We start from the raw sequence: 15,531 nt of genomic DNA on the forward strand, positions 1-15,531 counted from the left end.
AAATAAGTACCTGTATATACTATGTAAATCACTTAATGTAGTTGCAAAAAAAGAAACCCCCACTGAAAAGCAGTATGTCAAGTCCCATTTCCTTTCCCTATTTGTTTTATAACTGTTAACCGTGAAACAAACAAATGAAAATGTAGCATTAAATTTAAATTGCTTCAGTAAGGGAATTTTCTGGGCAGGGAGCTATCCATTTACAGAAGTGGGATATGCTAAACATCAGTGTCACACTCATTTAATTTTAATATTTTTGTTTTATATTTTTTAGGTTTTATTCATACTGATATGACATCAAGTTTAAAAGAAGATAAGCTGAATAAAATGATTCCACTAGGACGATTTGGAGAGACTTCTGAAGTTGCACATGCTGTTCTTTTTCTCCTGGAGTCACCTTATATTACTGGTCATGTTTTAGTGCTGGATGGGGGATTACAGCTTTTAATTTGATTGTCATATTTACTAGAAAACAGTAATAGAATTAAACACTGTAAAACATTTTTGGAAGAAGTAGTTTCTTACAACTTTGCTGCCAGCATGTACACCTAGATCATCGAATCAATTAACTGATTGCTGAAGACAGTACAAAACTGTTAGTGCATTACCAAACCCAGTCATAAGTAACACTGAATACCAAGTGAATGGCTTATTTATGTAAAACATCTTATAACTCGCACAATCCGTAGAGCTCTTGACAGTTTACAATAAGTAAATTCATAGTAATGAAATGACAAACCATAACAGTCATAACCATCACATACATACTACATCAAGGACGCCACACATAGTGAGCAAACTAACATCAATTACACATTACCAGGGGCATAGCCAGACCTCAAAGTGGGGGGAGGGGGTCCAGAGCCCAAAGTGAGGGGGCATATTTTGTCCCGCCTCCCTGGCGCTCCCCCTCCCCCCCTCCGTCACTACGCCACATACTTTGGCTGGTGGGGATCCCCAACCCCTGGCAGCTGAAGCATTTTAATTAAATTGTGCGAAGTGTTACACATGCTCAGTTTCACTAAAACTAAACATGCACCTAACGAGAAGGAAGCAGGGCAGGCAATGTATGTGGAGCAGATCTGGAGAAGCGCTTCAGCTGGCGGGGGTTGGGGACCCCCACCAGCCAAACCAGGTGCCCTGGATCTTTTTTTTTTTGGGGGGGGGGGGGGGGCAGGCCCTTGTGCCCCACCACCCCCGTACCTATGCCACTTTAACTCACTAGTTTACCAAAGCAGAGATGACTCATATCTAAACAGAGACTTGCTGGTCGCCAAATGCTTCTAAGAATAACAATGTTTTAAGCTGTCTCCTAAATTGATCTAAGGCAACTCTTTCCACAATTTTGGTCCCTCAACTTTAAAAGAAGACCTGCAATAATCATCTAGTTGATAACCTGAAAAGATGACACTTCCAAAAGGTTAGTGTTAGAAGATCTCAGAGCTCTTGCAGGTTGGTACGCTTGTAAGGAAGAGGATAGGAGAAGCCAGATTATTTTGCACTTTTAAAACTAATAATAAAGTTTTAAAAACAATCTTTAATAGGGAACCAGTGTAATGTTTTTAAGCAGCTTGACTCCTTTATTTGAAAATTCTAATGTTCTCCATCCCTTTCAGTCAGGTTTCTGTGTTAATCATAGCACAGAAACCCTTCTCGTGTTCCTATATGACACCATCTGTGTTGCCCTGGATCATCGTTTCTCAGTCATTGTTTCCCTTAACCTTTCCTCAGCATTTGACTTAGTTGACCACTCGCTCTTGTTGCATCGGCTTCGCTGTATTGGTACTGCTGGTTCAGTTTTTTTTTGTGGGTTTCCAGCTATCTTTCCAGTCAGTCCTTCCAATTCACTCATCACTCTTGTCTGTCCTCCTCTTTTCCTGTCCAGCCTTGGTTTGGTTAGGGGTTCACCCTCTCTCCAACTTTGTTCAACATCTTCTTGGCACCTCTTCTCGCTGTCATACAGGAACAGGCTGTCTGCCTTTTTGCTACTCTGATCATATACAGATTATCTTCCATATTTCTGATCATCTGACCACTCTAAACTCATGGCTCAAGAATAACGGTCTTGTTCTTAACTACACAAAGTATGAAGTGACTGTTTTCTCCGCTCCTCATTCAACGTTTCCTCCTGCTCCTGTTCTTGACCCTCAACAGCTACCCTTCAAAGAGTCAGAATTCTAGGTGTTATCTTTGATTCTAAGCTCACCTTCAAAACTCAAATAGATTCTGTTATGTGCTCCTCTTTTTTCGCTCTCCATCAAATCCGCTCTGTGTGGCCGTTCTTCTATTCGATCTCTCATTCTGGCTATGGTTATCTCACATATTGACTATTGCAACTCTCTATATGCTGGTCTTCCCCTTTATTACCCCTCACATAGCATTTTCTCCTCCACTGCCAACATTCTCTGTGTCCTGTCACCTTCAGCTTTGCACTGCCTTTAGTTATTTAGGTCCCAAACTTTGGAATTCCCTTCCCCGTACACTCAGATTGGCAATGTCTCTACAGTATTTCAAAGAACAGCTGAAAGCTCTTCTTTTCTCTGCTTCCTTTAAGAACATAAACATTGCCATACTGGAACAGACTGAAGGTCCATTAAGCCTAGTATCCTGTTTCCAACAGTGGCCAATCCAGGTCAAAGTACCTGGCAAGATCCCAGAGCAGTAAAACAGATATTATGCTGCTCATCCTAGACTATGCAGTGGATTTTCCCAAGTTCATCTTAATAGTGGCTTATGGAGGTTTGGTTTATGAAATTTTCCAAACATTTTTTAAACCCTGTTAAGCTAACTGCGTTTACTACGTTCTCTGGCAACAAATTCCAGAGTTTAATTTACTCATTGAGTGAATAATTTTTTTTCTCTGATTCATTTTAAATGTACTACTTAGTAGCTTCTTTGTGTGCCCCCTAGTCCTAGTATTATTGGAAAGAGTAAACAAGTGATTCACACTCCACTCAATTTTATATACCTCTGTCATATCTCCCCTTAGCCATCTGTTCTCCAAGCTGAAGAGCCCTAGCCGCTTTAGCCTTTCTTCACAGGGAAGTTGTCCCATCCCCTTTATCATTATTGTCGCCCTTCTCTGTACCTTTGGCTTTGGCGTTTGTCTCTGTCTGCCCTTTCTATTCTCTTCTACCTTTTCCTCCCCTCCTTTCAGCAATAACTCAGATTTTATTTTGTTGTGTTAACTGCTTAGTCATCTGTCCAGCAATAATTGGTGGTTGTGTATACCAGGAATAGTCATAAAGGACTGTGGCGGCAGCGTTTTGAGCAGCCTGCAAAACTTTTAAAATATTCCCACACAAGCCCAACAGCAGACCATTATAGTAATTGAAGCATGGAATAACAATACTCTGAATTGTTAAATGGAAGTTCGAGAAGGTAAAAAGATCCCGCAGACGCGTGGAAGGGGCATAATCGAACGGGGCGCCCAAGTTTTCATGAGGGCATCCTCGCAGGATGGCCCCGCGAAGGGGTGGGGAAACCCGTATTATCGAAACAAGATGGGCGTCCATCTTTCATTTTGATAATACAGTCGGGGACACCCAAATCTCAACATTTAGGTCGACTTTAGAGATGGTCGACCTAAATGTTGAGATGGTCGTCCCTGGTTTTCAGCCATAATGGAAACCGAGGACGCCCATCTCAAAAATGACCAAATCCAAGCCCTTTGGTCGTGGGAGGAGCCAGAATTCGTAGTGCACAGGTCCCCCTGACATGCCAGGACACCAACTGGGCACCCTAGTGAGCAGTGCAGTGGACTTCACAAATTGCTCCCAGGTGCATAGCTCCCTTACCTTGGGTGCTGAGCCCCCCAAAACCCACTCCCCACAATTGTACACCACTACCGTAGCCCTAAGGGGGGCACCTACATGTGGGTTTTGGAGGGCTCACATTTACCACCACAAGTTTATCAGGTGGGGGGGGGGAGGAGGGGCCCGGGTCCGCCTGGCTAAAGTGCACTGCACCCACTAAGACTGCTCCAGGGACCTGCAAACTGCTGTCATGGAGCTGGGTATGACATTTGAGGCTGGCAAAAAAAAAAAAATAAGTTTTTTTTTGAGGGTGGGAGGGGTTGGTGACCACTGGGGGAGTAAGGGGAGGTCATCCCCAATTCCCTCCGGTGGTCATCTGGTCAGTTCAGGCACCTTTTCACGGCTTTGTCGCTAGAAAAAATGGACCAAGTAAAGTCGGCCAAGTTCTCATCAGGGACGCCCTTCTTTTTTCCATTATCGGCCGAGGATGCCCATCTCTTAATCACACCCCAGTCCTGCCTTTGCTACGGTGCCGACACGCCCCATGAACTTTGGTCATCCCTGCGACGGGAAGCAGTTGAGGGCGCCCAAAATCGATTATGCCGATTTGGGCAACCCTGAGAGAAGGACGCCCATCTCCCGATTTGTGTCGGAAGATGGGTGCCCTTCTCTTTTGAAAATAAGCCCGCTAGTCAACCTTAGTCTGTAAAATACTTACTTAATTTTCTTTCTGAACATGCATCTTCAGTGTTAGCTTTGAATCTAAGATGACACCTAGATTTCTAATAGAGTTAACAATTGGGATAGACTCATTGACCATGACAAAGTCAGGAGGAAAACTATTGAACAAAGAACCAGACAGAATTAAGATCTGTGTTTTTGCCAGATTCAGTTGAAGACGATTATCCCACAACAACTGATTAACATTCAAATAAAGAGTAACTTAAAAGTATCATTAATAGAGCTGCTGAGCTCCACTAAAAATTGAATGTCATCTGCTTTTAGTTTAGTTTGTATTCATCGCGTAGAATAAAATATTCATGTCTTTTGTAGTACATTTCAAAACTTCATGCCCTTTATTTATAGCTTTCTAGAGCCAGCCAATTATTTTACCGCTTTGTTGCAGGTGCGATGAGCTGTATACTATTGTGCCTATCTGCTGTATTACGATGTATTATGCTGTAATGCTATGATATTTAACCTCATACAAGCTTTCTCAGAGGTACAGAAGCACTTATAGTCCTCTTAGCCAGCAAGCTAGTTAAATAATTTGTTTCTAGTTTGATGCCTGGAGGAAGGGGATTCCAAATCAATGGGGCCCATACATGGATGGATGCTGTTGTGGAGAGACATACCTAAACTGTTTAGAATAGCTAGATGAAAATCTTGCTGGGATCTTAACTTGCATGTCATAATACATTAAAAAAAAATAAATTAGGCAAGATAACTGAAGGCTTAGGTTTATGCCTCTTAAAGATTTAAAAATAATACATTTTAAAAGAATAGTTTGCTGGACTGGATAACCAGCCCAAAGTGAAGGAAGGGAAAAAACGTTTCCCATTTCTTACTGCTAGTAGTGATCTTTGTGGCAGTATTTTGCACCAATTGAAGCCAGACAAAACCATGGGAGAAATCATTTTGAATCTAAGATGTAATGTAAATAGCCATTTTAGTGAGCCTGAAGTTCAGGAGTAGAACTTAAGTCTTTGTATGCCAGCCTGCAGAATCTGAAATTCATGAGCTCATAGTTTGTTTCTGTCTCCAGGTGGTCAGAATGCTCCTTTTGCCATGTAACATGATTGCATAGCAACATAGTAGATGACGGCAGATAAAGACCTCAATGGTTCATCCACTCTGCTCAACAGTCACACTAATTCATGATTAAACCAATAATGAATCTAGTATAAATACATGAGCCTGATCTTTCTTTGTTCATTGCTGGGACATAGACCACAGAAGTCTGCCCAGCACTGTCCGTACATTCCCAACTATTGGAGTTGCCGTCAAAGCCAATTCCAGCCTATCCAAATCTGCCTTATCATATATGGGACACAGCTGTAGAAGTCTGCCCAGCCCTGTTCTCATGTTCCAACTATTGGAGCAGTGGCGTAGCCAAGAGTGGGCCTAGGCTCATCCACTTTGAGCTCAGGTCCACCCAGTAGCAGCACACCTATGATGTGGCTGACAGGGATCCTCAAGCCCCACAAGCCAAAAACTCCCAACAACTGTCCCCCCTCCTGCATATCTTTTAAATAGCAGATCTTCACCTGCAGTGAGCAGCGACTGATACTGCTTTCACCGGCCCCACAGCTTTCCCCTGATGTATTCCCACCTATACAGAAACAAGAATTTGCATCAGACAGAAGGCTGTGGGGCCAACATGAGCAGTGTGTATTAGTTGCTGCTTGCTGCCGGTGAAAATCAGGCTATTTAGAAGGTATGTGGGGGAGGGGGCATATTTGAGAGACCATATGGCATGCAGGTGAGAGAGGGAGAGACCAAATCACTTGTGGAAGAAGGCAGATTTCTTCTGCCCACCCATCTTGGCCCCAGGCCCACCTGAAATTGGGTGTCTGACTACGCCCCTGTATTGGAGTTTCTGTCAAAACCATCACCAGCCCATCCAAAATTGTCTTGCCATAAACAGTGTGCCAGTTGTTTTCCTAACCCAATATTTGCCAGGCACATAGCCAGACCTCAATTTTGGGGGGGGGCCTGAGCCCAAAGTTGAGGGGAGAACATTCTGCCCTGCCTCCCCACCCCCCACCACAACTCCACATACATGGGCTGGCGGGGGTGTCCCCAAGCTCCGCCAGTCGAAGCCTTCCTCCAATGCTGTTTGCTGTCACACACTGCCTGCTCTCTTTCCCCCTGTGGTGCACATGCTAGTTTTAATGAAATTGAGCATGTGCAAAGCCTTGCTCGTGCTCAATTTCACTAAAACCAAGCATTCACGTGGGGGGGGGGGGGGGGGGGGGGGGAGAAGGGGAGGAGAGGGAAGCAGGGCAAGCAGCGTGGAAGCAAACAGCACTGGAGGAAGACTTCTGCTGGCTGTGCTTGGGACACCCCACCAGCCAAACCAGCAGACCTTGGGGGGCCTGAATCCAAGCCCCCCCCCACCCACTCGTGGCTACACCATTGGTATTTGCTGTGGTTTGTGTACTACTTTCTTGAGTTGAATATTAAGGAATCGAAGCTGAATAAAGTCAGATGCAAATACTAGAGTAATATAAATGGTACAAAATCCAAATTAGTAGAAGTATTTAGAAACAAAGTAGGGTATCACTGCAAATCACTCCCATCTAAAAGTAAAAAATAGTTGTCTGATTTTTGTTGTTGTTGTTGACATTTTTCAAATTACATCTCAACACAATATTTAGAAAAGAGCATGTTAAGAAATAAGCAGTACAAGTAAATAGTGAAAATAATAAACCAAATTGTCAAAACTCCACATTACGGGATAAATACATATCAGAAAAACAGGGAACTAAATAATTCTCTAAATATCTGAACCAAATACATATATATGAATGATCTCATTAACCCTCCTTTTTTCTGTACCACCAACCATTGTTCTAATTATCACAATTAAAAAAAAATAAAAGCAACCCATTTGCCCTGAAAGATCATCAAACACAGAAGTACCTTAAGTAAAAGGAAGCCCCTGTCCTCGTGAATGGTATTTCTATACTTTGGCAGCTGCATTTATGCGCCTCTTTGTGCCTGTAAATGTAAGAATACTACCAGTTTCGTGGGTAAATGTATTTTTATGCACATAAGTGGCAGTAAGTACTATTCTGTAAGGGCACATGTAAATGGCATAGGGCATAAATTTCCCTAATTTAATCAGGGCCATCTATATAAATAAATAGCTAACTACATAGAAATAAAAATATTGTGTGAACATGATGTGCTCAGATCATAAGCGTGACTATTATGTGAGAATTCACAAAACACAATCACTGGTTTTTATCATTGTTCTTCCCGACAGTGATTTGTTGATGCAACAACTCCAAACAAATGATTCCCCTCTCTCAAAATGCATTCGCATATGGATGGGAAGACTTATGTTATGATGTTTCGATGTAATAAATAACTTGATCTTTTTCCTTTCAACGCGGCTTGATATTCTTGTCTCATGACTAAATCCAGGACTGACTGCATGCATTATTTGGTAGACTGATCCATAGCAGTGTGTCACCATTTTGGATCATGGCGGAGCCAGAAGGAGTGGGTGTCATTCCTACCTGGTTAGATTTGAGGTGCATGGGGTGGGTCATGGGGTTCAAGAAGGAGGGGAGGGGGTACACTAGATTACCAGGGATTATATATATATATATATATATATATATATATATATATATATATATATATATATATATATATATATAATCCCTGCTTCTATATATATACATACTGGGGTAGGGGTGTCAGAGGCCACAAGAATACCAGGGATTGTTGGGGAATGAGGTCAGCTACTGTTCAGGGGGTGGGCTTTGAGTCGTGTCTTGTCAGGGGGGACATTGGGTTAGCTGAAGTCAGTGGGGGGGGGGGGGGGGGGGGGGGGGAGATGCTGATGCAGAAAGCTGCTGGGCCGTCCTGGGTCCCCTATACTGCTTCAGACTTGGTGGTATTTTGTTGACGTTATGCTGGTGCAGTTCAAAGCAGCACACATTTTTACATTGCTGTGGATTACTATAAAGTCTATATACCATACACTTTAATATGCTGTGTGCTGATTTCTACCAAACAAATCAACTTCAGCACTTGGACCCTTCCTGCAGCCAGTAATGAGCATGTAGACCACTTCTGCATCAGATCCTCCCAGTATGGCAATTCTTATGTTCTTATGTTTTACTGATTGTTTAATATAAGGGCCCTTTTACTAAGCTGCGGCAAAAAAGTGACCTGCGACAGTATAGGTGCATGTTTTGGACTTGTGCCAGGCCAGTTTCTACCGCATCTGCAAAAAGGGCTTTTTTTTAATGGGACGGGAAAAGCGCATGCGGTAAAACAGAAACCAGTCTGTGCCTAAAACCGGCCTGAGCCTTTAACACCACCCATTGATCTAGCAGTAAGGGCTCATGCGCTACACGTTTAATGACCGGTCAGTGTGTGCCAACTGCCGATTACCACCGGAAAGGGTGTGCATGGGAGGAACTAATCAGGCATTATGAGCGTGCAGCAAATCTGAAATTACTGCCAGGGTGCGTGGTAGCCTGGTGGTAGTCTCATTTTGACATGCGCTGCAAGTACATAGAGCCTAACGCACCTTTGTAAAAGGGCCCATAGTGATCTGTTTGAAACCTATTCCTGACTAATTATCCTTTCTGCCTTCTTTTATTTCACCTGGTAATGTTGTCTGTCTTCCTCTTTCTGTGTTTGGATTTAACGAATTCTATCCCTTTTTGCTCCTGCATATCATTCCTAACCACCTGTGGCTGTTTGATGAGGTCGGATGTAAAGTCTGCGATTACATCTACATCTACCTGAATTTGGATCATAGAGTCCTTCTCTTTGCCAGGGATCCCTGTGGGAATCCTTTATTGCTCTGGCACTCTGTACAATTATTTAATTTAATCTGCTTTCCTTGGGACTGGTCTGCTTCTTTTCCTTATCCTTTTCTCAGGAGTACACAGTCCTCAATCCCCTCTGGCTAACATACCAGTTTATATTCTGCTTTGAAAGATGGCAAAGATAAAAGGGAAGTGAAACAGCCAAAACCCTGAAGCAATTATAATTCAAGAATGGATCCCCAGGAGGGAGTTGTTGATTACACAGCCTGAAGGAGCAGAATGCCTGTTCCTGAAATTGTCAAATAAATTAGGCATTTTATTAGTGTGCAGATCTCCAAAGGAAACCTCTTAATCTTCTACAAATATGTACTAGTTAATTTTGAATATTCGGATCCAATGCTCTTCATTATTTATTGCTTGGTGACTCTAGTATTTTTCTGCCCAATATACCCCTTAGCCTATCCTTGCAGGTAGGACTACTACAATTACAATACTTCTACTACTTATCATTTTTATAGCATTGCAAGATATATGTAGTGATGTGCATAAACACCAGAGACAATCCCTGCTTCACAGAGCTTACAATGTATTCAAAACAGACAAACTGGGCAAATAAGATTTTAGAAAGTTTCACTTATTAAGAGACTGATTAAAACATTTGTTCTAAACAGGCAAAAATGTAGCCCTCCAAAAGTGGGCTTTTAGTTTGGATTTGAATAAGGCCGGAGACGAAGCATGTTATACAGACATAAGGAATTTTATTTCAGGCTTATGGCATAGCAAGAATGAAGGAAGAGAGTCTGGAGCTGGCAGTGGAGGAGAAGGGCACAGGTAAGAATGATTTACCTGATGAATGGAGTTCCTGGGGAAAGGTGTAGGGAGAGATAAGAAAGGAGAAATACTAAGGAGCTGCAGAATAAATATACTTGCAAGTCAATAAGAAGTTTAAACTGTGTGTGGAAATTGATAAGGAGCCAATGAAGACTTGAAAAGGGGGGGGGGGGGTTATATGAGTATAGCAGTATTGACAGAAGATAAATTATGCAATAGAATTTTGAATAGATTGAAGGGGAGAGAGATGGTTCAGTGGAAGATCTCTGAGGAGCAGGTTGCAGTTGTCTAGGCTGGAGGTGATTAGCCTATGGATAAGGGTTGAAGTTTGGTGATATTATAGAAAAAAGAAATGACAAGTTTTAGCACTCTGGTGTATATGCAGAAAATGGGACAAGAGTGAGTCAAAGATGACGTTTGTGAGCAGATAAGACAGGGTGACAGTGTTACCACAGAAATAGAAAACAGAGGAAGAGGAGATGGTTTATGGGGAAAGATAAGCGCAGTCTTGGCCATGCTCAATTTCAAATGGAAGTAGGACATCCAGGCAGCAATCGGACAACAGGTTGAGGTATATGCCTGAATTCTTGGTGAAATTTCAGGTGTAGAGAGGGGAATCTTCATCATTAGGAAAATACTGAATATCATGGGATAAAACCAGAACATCAAGGGAACAAATATAGCGACTCTAAAGCTACAAATATTCCACATTCTATTTACATTGCACAAACTCAATATAAACTTAGAAACATGACGGCAGATAAAGGCCAATGACCCATCCAGTCTGCCCTTCTTCAGTAACCACTAACTCCTCCTTTTCCTAAGGGATCCCACATGCTTATCCCATGTTTCCTTAAATTCTGACACAGTCCTCTTCTCAACAACCTCCACCGGGAGGCCATTCCACACATCCACCACCCTTTCCATTAAATAGTATTTTCTTAGATTCCTCCTAAGCCTATTTTCTCTTAACCTCATCCTACGCCCCCTCATTTCAGAGTTTTCCTTCATTTGAAAAAGGCTCACTTCTTGTACATTAACACCACTGAGGTATTTAAACTATCATCTCCCTTCTCTCCCGCTTCTCTTCCAGCGTATACCGTTTCCCCGAAAATAAGACATCCCCTGAAAATAAGACCTAGTAGAGGTTTTGCTGAATTGCTAAATATAAGGCCTCCCCCAAAAGTAAGACCTAGCTCCAAATTGTATCTTCCGCCTCCCGCCCCCCGGCTGAGCCCGCCCTCAACTCCCCGACATATTACCTTCCAGCCCCCGTAGATTTCCTCCTGGACCCCTCTCCCGATGACCCTCTCCCTCCGCAAACCCTCCCCCGCCGTCGCCTACCTTCAGTTTTGCTGGCGGGGGACCCCAATCCCCGCCAGCTGACGTCCTCTTCATCCTGCAGACAGTGAAAAAAGTCTTTGTTCTTCTGTTGCACGTACAACGTGCAGGACGTCAGCATGCAACAGAAGAACGAAGACTTTTTTCACTGCAGGATGAAGAGGACGTCGGCTGGCGGGGATTGGGGTCCCCCCACCAGCAAAACCGAAGGTAGGCGACGGCGGAGGAGGGTTCGCGGGGTGGAGAGGGCGGGAGTTTGTCAAAAGTGGTGGCGGGGGGGGGGGGGGTGTCGGCAATTCTTCTTCATGAAAAAATAAGACATCCCCTGAAAATAAGACCTAGCGCATCTTTGGGAGCAAAAATTAATATAAGACACTGTCTTATTTTCTGGGAAACAGGACATGTTGAGGTTTATAAGCCTTTCCCCATATGTTTTATGATGGAGACCAAGTAGTAATTTTTTAGCCACCCTCTGGACCGACTCCATCCTGTTTATATCTTTCCGGAGGTGTGGTCTCCAGAATTGCATGCAGTACTCTGAATGGAGCCTCACCAGAGACATACAAGGGCACTATCGCCTCTTTTTTCCTGCTGGTCAGTCCTCTCCTTATGCACCCAAGCATCCTTCTGGCTTTGACCATTGCCTTTTCTACCTTTTTGGCCACCTTAAGGTCAAAAGACACAATCACCCCCAAGTCTTGCTCTTCTTTCGTACACAGAAGCACTTCATCCCCGATATTGTACCATGCCCTTGGATTCTTGTAACCCAAGTACATGGCCTTGCATTTCTTGGTATTAAATTTTAGTTTATAACACTTTTCCAGGGCAAAAAATATAATTCCGGTTTCTATTGGTTCACTTACTGAAGGGACATAAAGAAGCCTACTAATCTTATAATTGTGCACTGTGCAGTCTACTCATAAACTCTACCTCTTTTTTATATTTTAAATATGCAGATAGTGCTCAGTGGATTGGGGTTTCGTCCACAGGACTCATACGCAATGCATGCTAGCATAACCCCTTTCATACAACATTGCACACCACCTCCCTACCCTATTTTCCGTTGTACCAGGTATAGATTTGTTATTCAACAGCTGTTATCATTGTAAACAAACTACAGCTACTTAGCTTATCTCCGGGATGTTAGTTGTGCTCAGATGTATCACTGTCCCGTTGACATCCCCCTCCGTGGTGTGATTTAAAATCAATACTGCAGTCCAATGTAGCTCCCTAACATCGGGGCTAAACTCTGGTTGTTTATCATCATCAGTTCTTCCTGGTTCCCTACATGCTCGGCATGTTTCCCTTTTGTGTCATCAGGGGAACTTCATGTAGGCTGAGTAGGAAATGTGGCCATTCTTCAGACCAACCGCCGAGCATGTAGGGAACCAGGAAGAACTGCTGATGATAAACAACCAGAGTTTAGCCCCGATTTTAGGGAGCAGCATTGTGTGTTTAAGTTTTTTTAAGCCCTGCTATAATATTTTTCATTATGCATATTCCTTGGGGAAATCCTGAAAACCTGACTGCATTGCAGCTCTTGAGGGCCAAAGTAGAATTGATAACTGCATTAGCCATGCTTAGTGAAAACAATTTGGTGTAGTTTCTTAAAAGATACATTTGCACATGCACTTGTCCTGAAAAAACTTGATCCTGTTTCACATTGATTTCACATGCCTTCCAAGCCTTGGACCAATCTGAAAGTTCACAATTGATTTAACAAAGCAGCGGTATGTCTAACAATCACTGTCCCAATCTATGACACCTGTGATGCATGAGCAACTTTCTGACGAGTCCTAAAGATAATGAGAGGCACCAGTGTTTGGAGTATTTCCTTCTACTATAATGGATGTGCTGTATAAAAATTGTATTTGTGATAAACCATGGGATAAGAGGAGTAGCTTGGTGGTTAGAGCAGCAGGGTAAGAATCAGGGAAGCCAGGTTTCAAATCCTACTGATGCCCTTCTGATCTTGTGCAATCCGTGTTGAGTGGTACAAAGTTTGTTAGCAATTTGGGTAGAAGATACCTACTCTACATTCACCTTGAGCAGGAACAGGTTTGAAGTAAATATATATATATATATAAGCCACATTGAGCCTGCAAAAAGGTGGGTTAATATGGGGTGCAAATGCAATTAAAAATAAATAAATAAATAAATAAATAAATAAATAAATAAATAAATAAATAAACAGTTGATGCCTGTTCCTTTCACACATAAATTCACAAACGTTTATTCCATCCTTTTTTGTGATCTGTGATCTTAGTATAAGCAGGTCATGGTCAGGATCAAATTGTTTTCATTGATACTTGTCATCATCACCCTATTAAAGGTAGGATGCCACTGAAGAAGCAAATAAATGGGCTGGCTCATTTAGAAGCAGTGAGGAATAAAAGCAGATGAGTATGGTTAACCAGTCTACTCTGGGTATGCCTTTGTGGATGATGTCACTTGAAGGCATGTTAGGTTTCGAGGTGTGAGAGTTGGTAAAGTTAGATGCGATTGTTGCAATTGTCCAGGTCTTGGAACTGACTTTTCAAACATTGTGTTGTGGTTTTCTTCAGGGTCTGTAGGTAGTAGGTGTGATATGTTTTGTTTAGATGTAATTACTGAGACATACAGGACTAGATTCATTAAATGGTGCTAAAAATCAGCACACAATAATATTTTATATGGACACTCAAAGATGAGCATCCAGAATAACATTGGGTGCTGATTTTGACACCAGGATTTACACCTGCTAAAATCAGGTGTAATTATTATTATTATTTGTTACATTTGTATCCCACATGGGACTATTCCATAGATAATCTTATGGACTAAGGTGCAGATTTTGAAAGAGATGCGTTCTTTGATAGGAAGCCAGTGCAATTGTTCATGGAGTGGTGTGGCACTTTGGAATCGTGTCTTACCAAAAATCCTCAGTATTCTATAAAACTGTGTACAAATTTTAGGAATGTCTCTGACCCACCTCCTGGAAAGTGGCCACACTCCTTTTTGGGTTGCACACTGTAGGATTTGGGCGCATATTGTTAGACTAGTGCACACCAAGGTATGCATGCATTACAATTCAAATTAGTGCCAATTAGCACCCAATTATTGGTACTAACTGGCTCATTGGCCAGTTTAGTTGGGTACACATCTTAGATCCTGGAAAGTGGCCACACTCCTTTTTGGGTTGCACACTGTAGGATTTGGGCGCATATTGTTAGACTAGTGCACACCAAGGTATGCATGCATTACAATTCAAATTAGTGCCAATTAGCACCCAATTATTGGTACTAACTGGCTCATTGGCCAGTTTAGTTGGGTACACATCTTAGATCAACACACAATTTTTGACGCCATCTGTAGAATCCAGGCTATAGTGCTGGGATATTTTAGAATTTACTGTTAATGGATTATGTGTTTGTGGTGATATGGCTTTATGATTTTGATGAGTATATATTTTTTCTTTTATTTATACTTATAGTGTAATTATGTACAGACTGTTTTCTATGGAGCTTATTTTCGAAGCATATGGACATCTCAAAATGCCCACGTGCTTGAGACATCCAAATCCTGATTCTGCAATGGCAGAAATGAGACATCCAAATAGCAAGGGGGCACGTTGTGGGTGGGACTAAGAAGGGCCCAAAATCAGGATGTCCAAAATCGAATGGGAAGAAACATCCATGCCTAAAAAGAAGGTCGTCCTAAGTTAGACATTTTTCAGTCTTGTCACAGGAAAGTTTGCATGGCCATTTTTCTTCTAAGACTGCTGCCAGACAGATGTCCTTGTCCTTCATATGTTGGGCACTCCCATTTGTAAAATGGCTGTTCATGCTGGATGTCCTCAGCACATGGATGTCCATCTTACATCTTTTCAAACAGGAAAGTCTGATGTATTTCCTGTTGGAAAACACATGTGAAATGGACGGTCTATTTTGGATGTCATTGGTTGGATGTCTCTATTCTGATTCGGACGTCCTTTTGAAAATGCCTTTCCATGTATTCAATCTACTGTGAGCTGTTTTGAGCACTCTGGATTGTGAATGGAAGACTATAAAAATAGAATAGAATATTAAACCTTACACATAATCACTTAC

General features: G+C 42.2%; 1 protein-coding gene across 5 annotated transcripts in view; it reads left to right on the forward strand.

Annotated features, from left to right (window-relative positions):
- Positions 1-503, forward strand: part of CBR4 (carbonyl reductase 4) — a 35,737-nt gene extending 35,234 nt beyond the window's left edge. For all 5 annotated transcript variants that reach the window (XM_030192671.1, XM_030192673.1, XM_030192674.1 and 2 more), the window contains exon 7: positions 275-503. In XM_030192671.1, the coding sequence (XP_030048531.1) occupies positions 275-453 (179 nt within the window). In that variant the 3' untranslated portion in view covers positions 454-503. The remainder of the gene's footprint in view (positions 1-274) is intronic.
- The last annotated feature ends 15,028 nt before the right edge of the window (positions 504-15,531 follow it).

Source organism: Microcaecilia unicolor, chromosome 2, assembly GCF_901765095.1.
Source record: "Microcaecilia unicolor chromosome 2, aMicUni1.1, whole genome shotgun sequence".
Classification (NCBI taxonomy): Eukaryota; Metazoa; Chordata; class Amphibia; order Gymnophiona; family Siphonopidae; genus Microcaecilia; species Microcaecilia unicolor.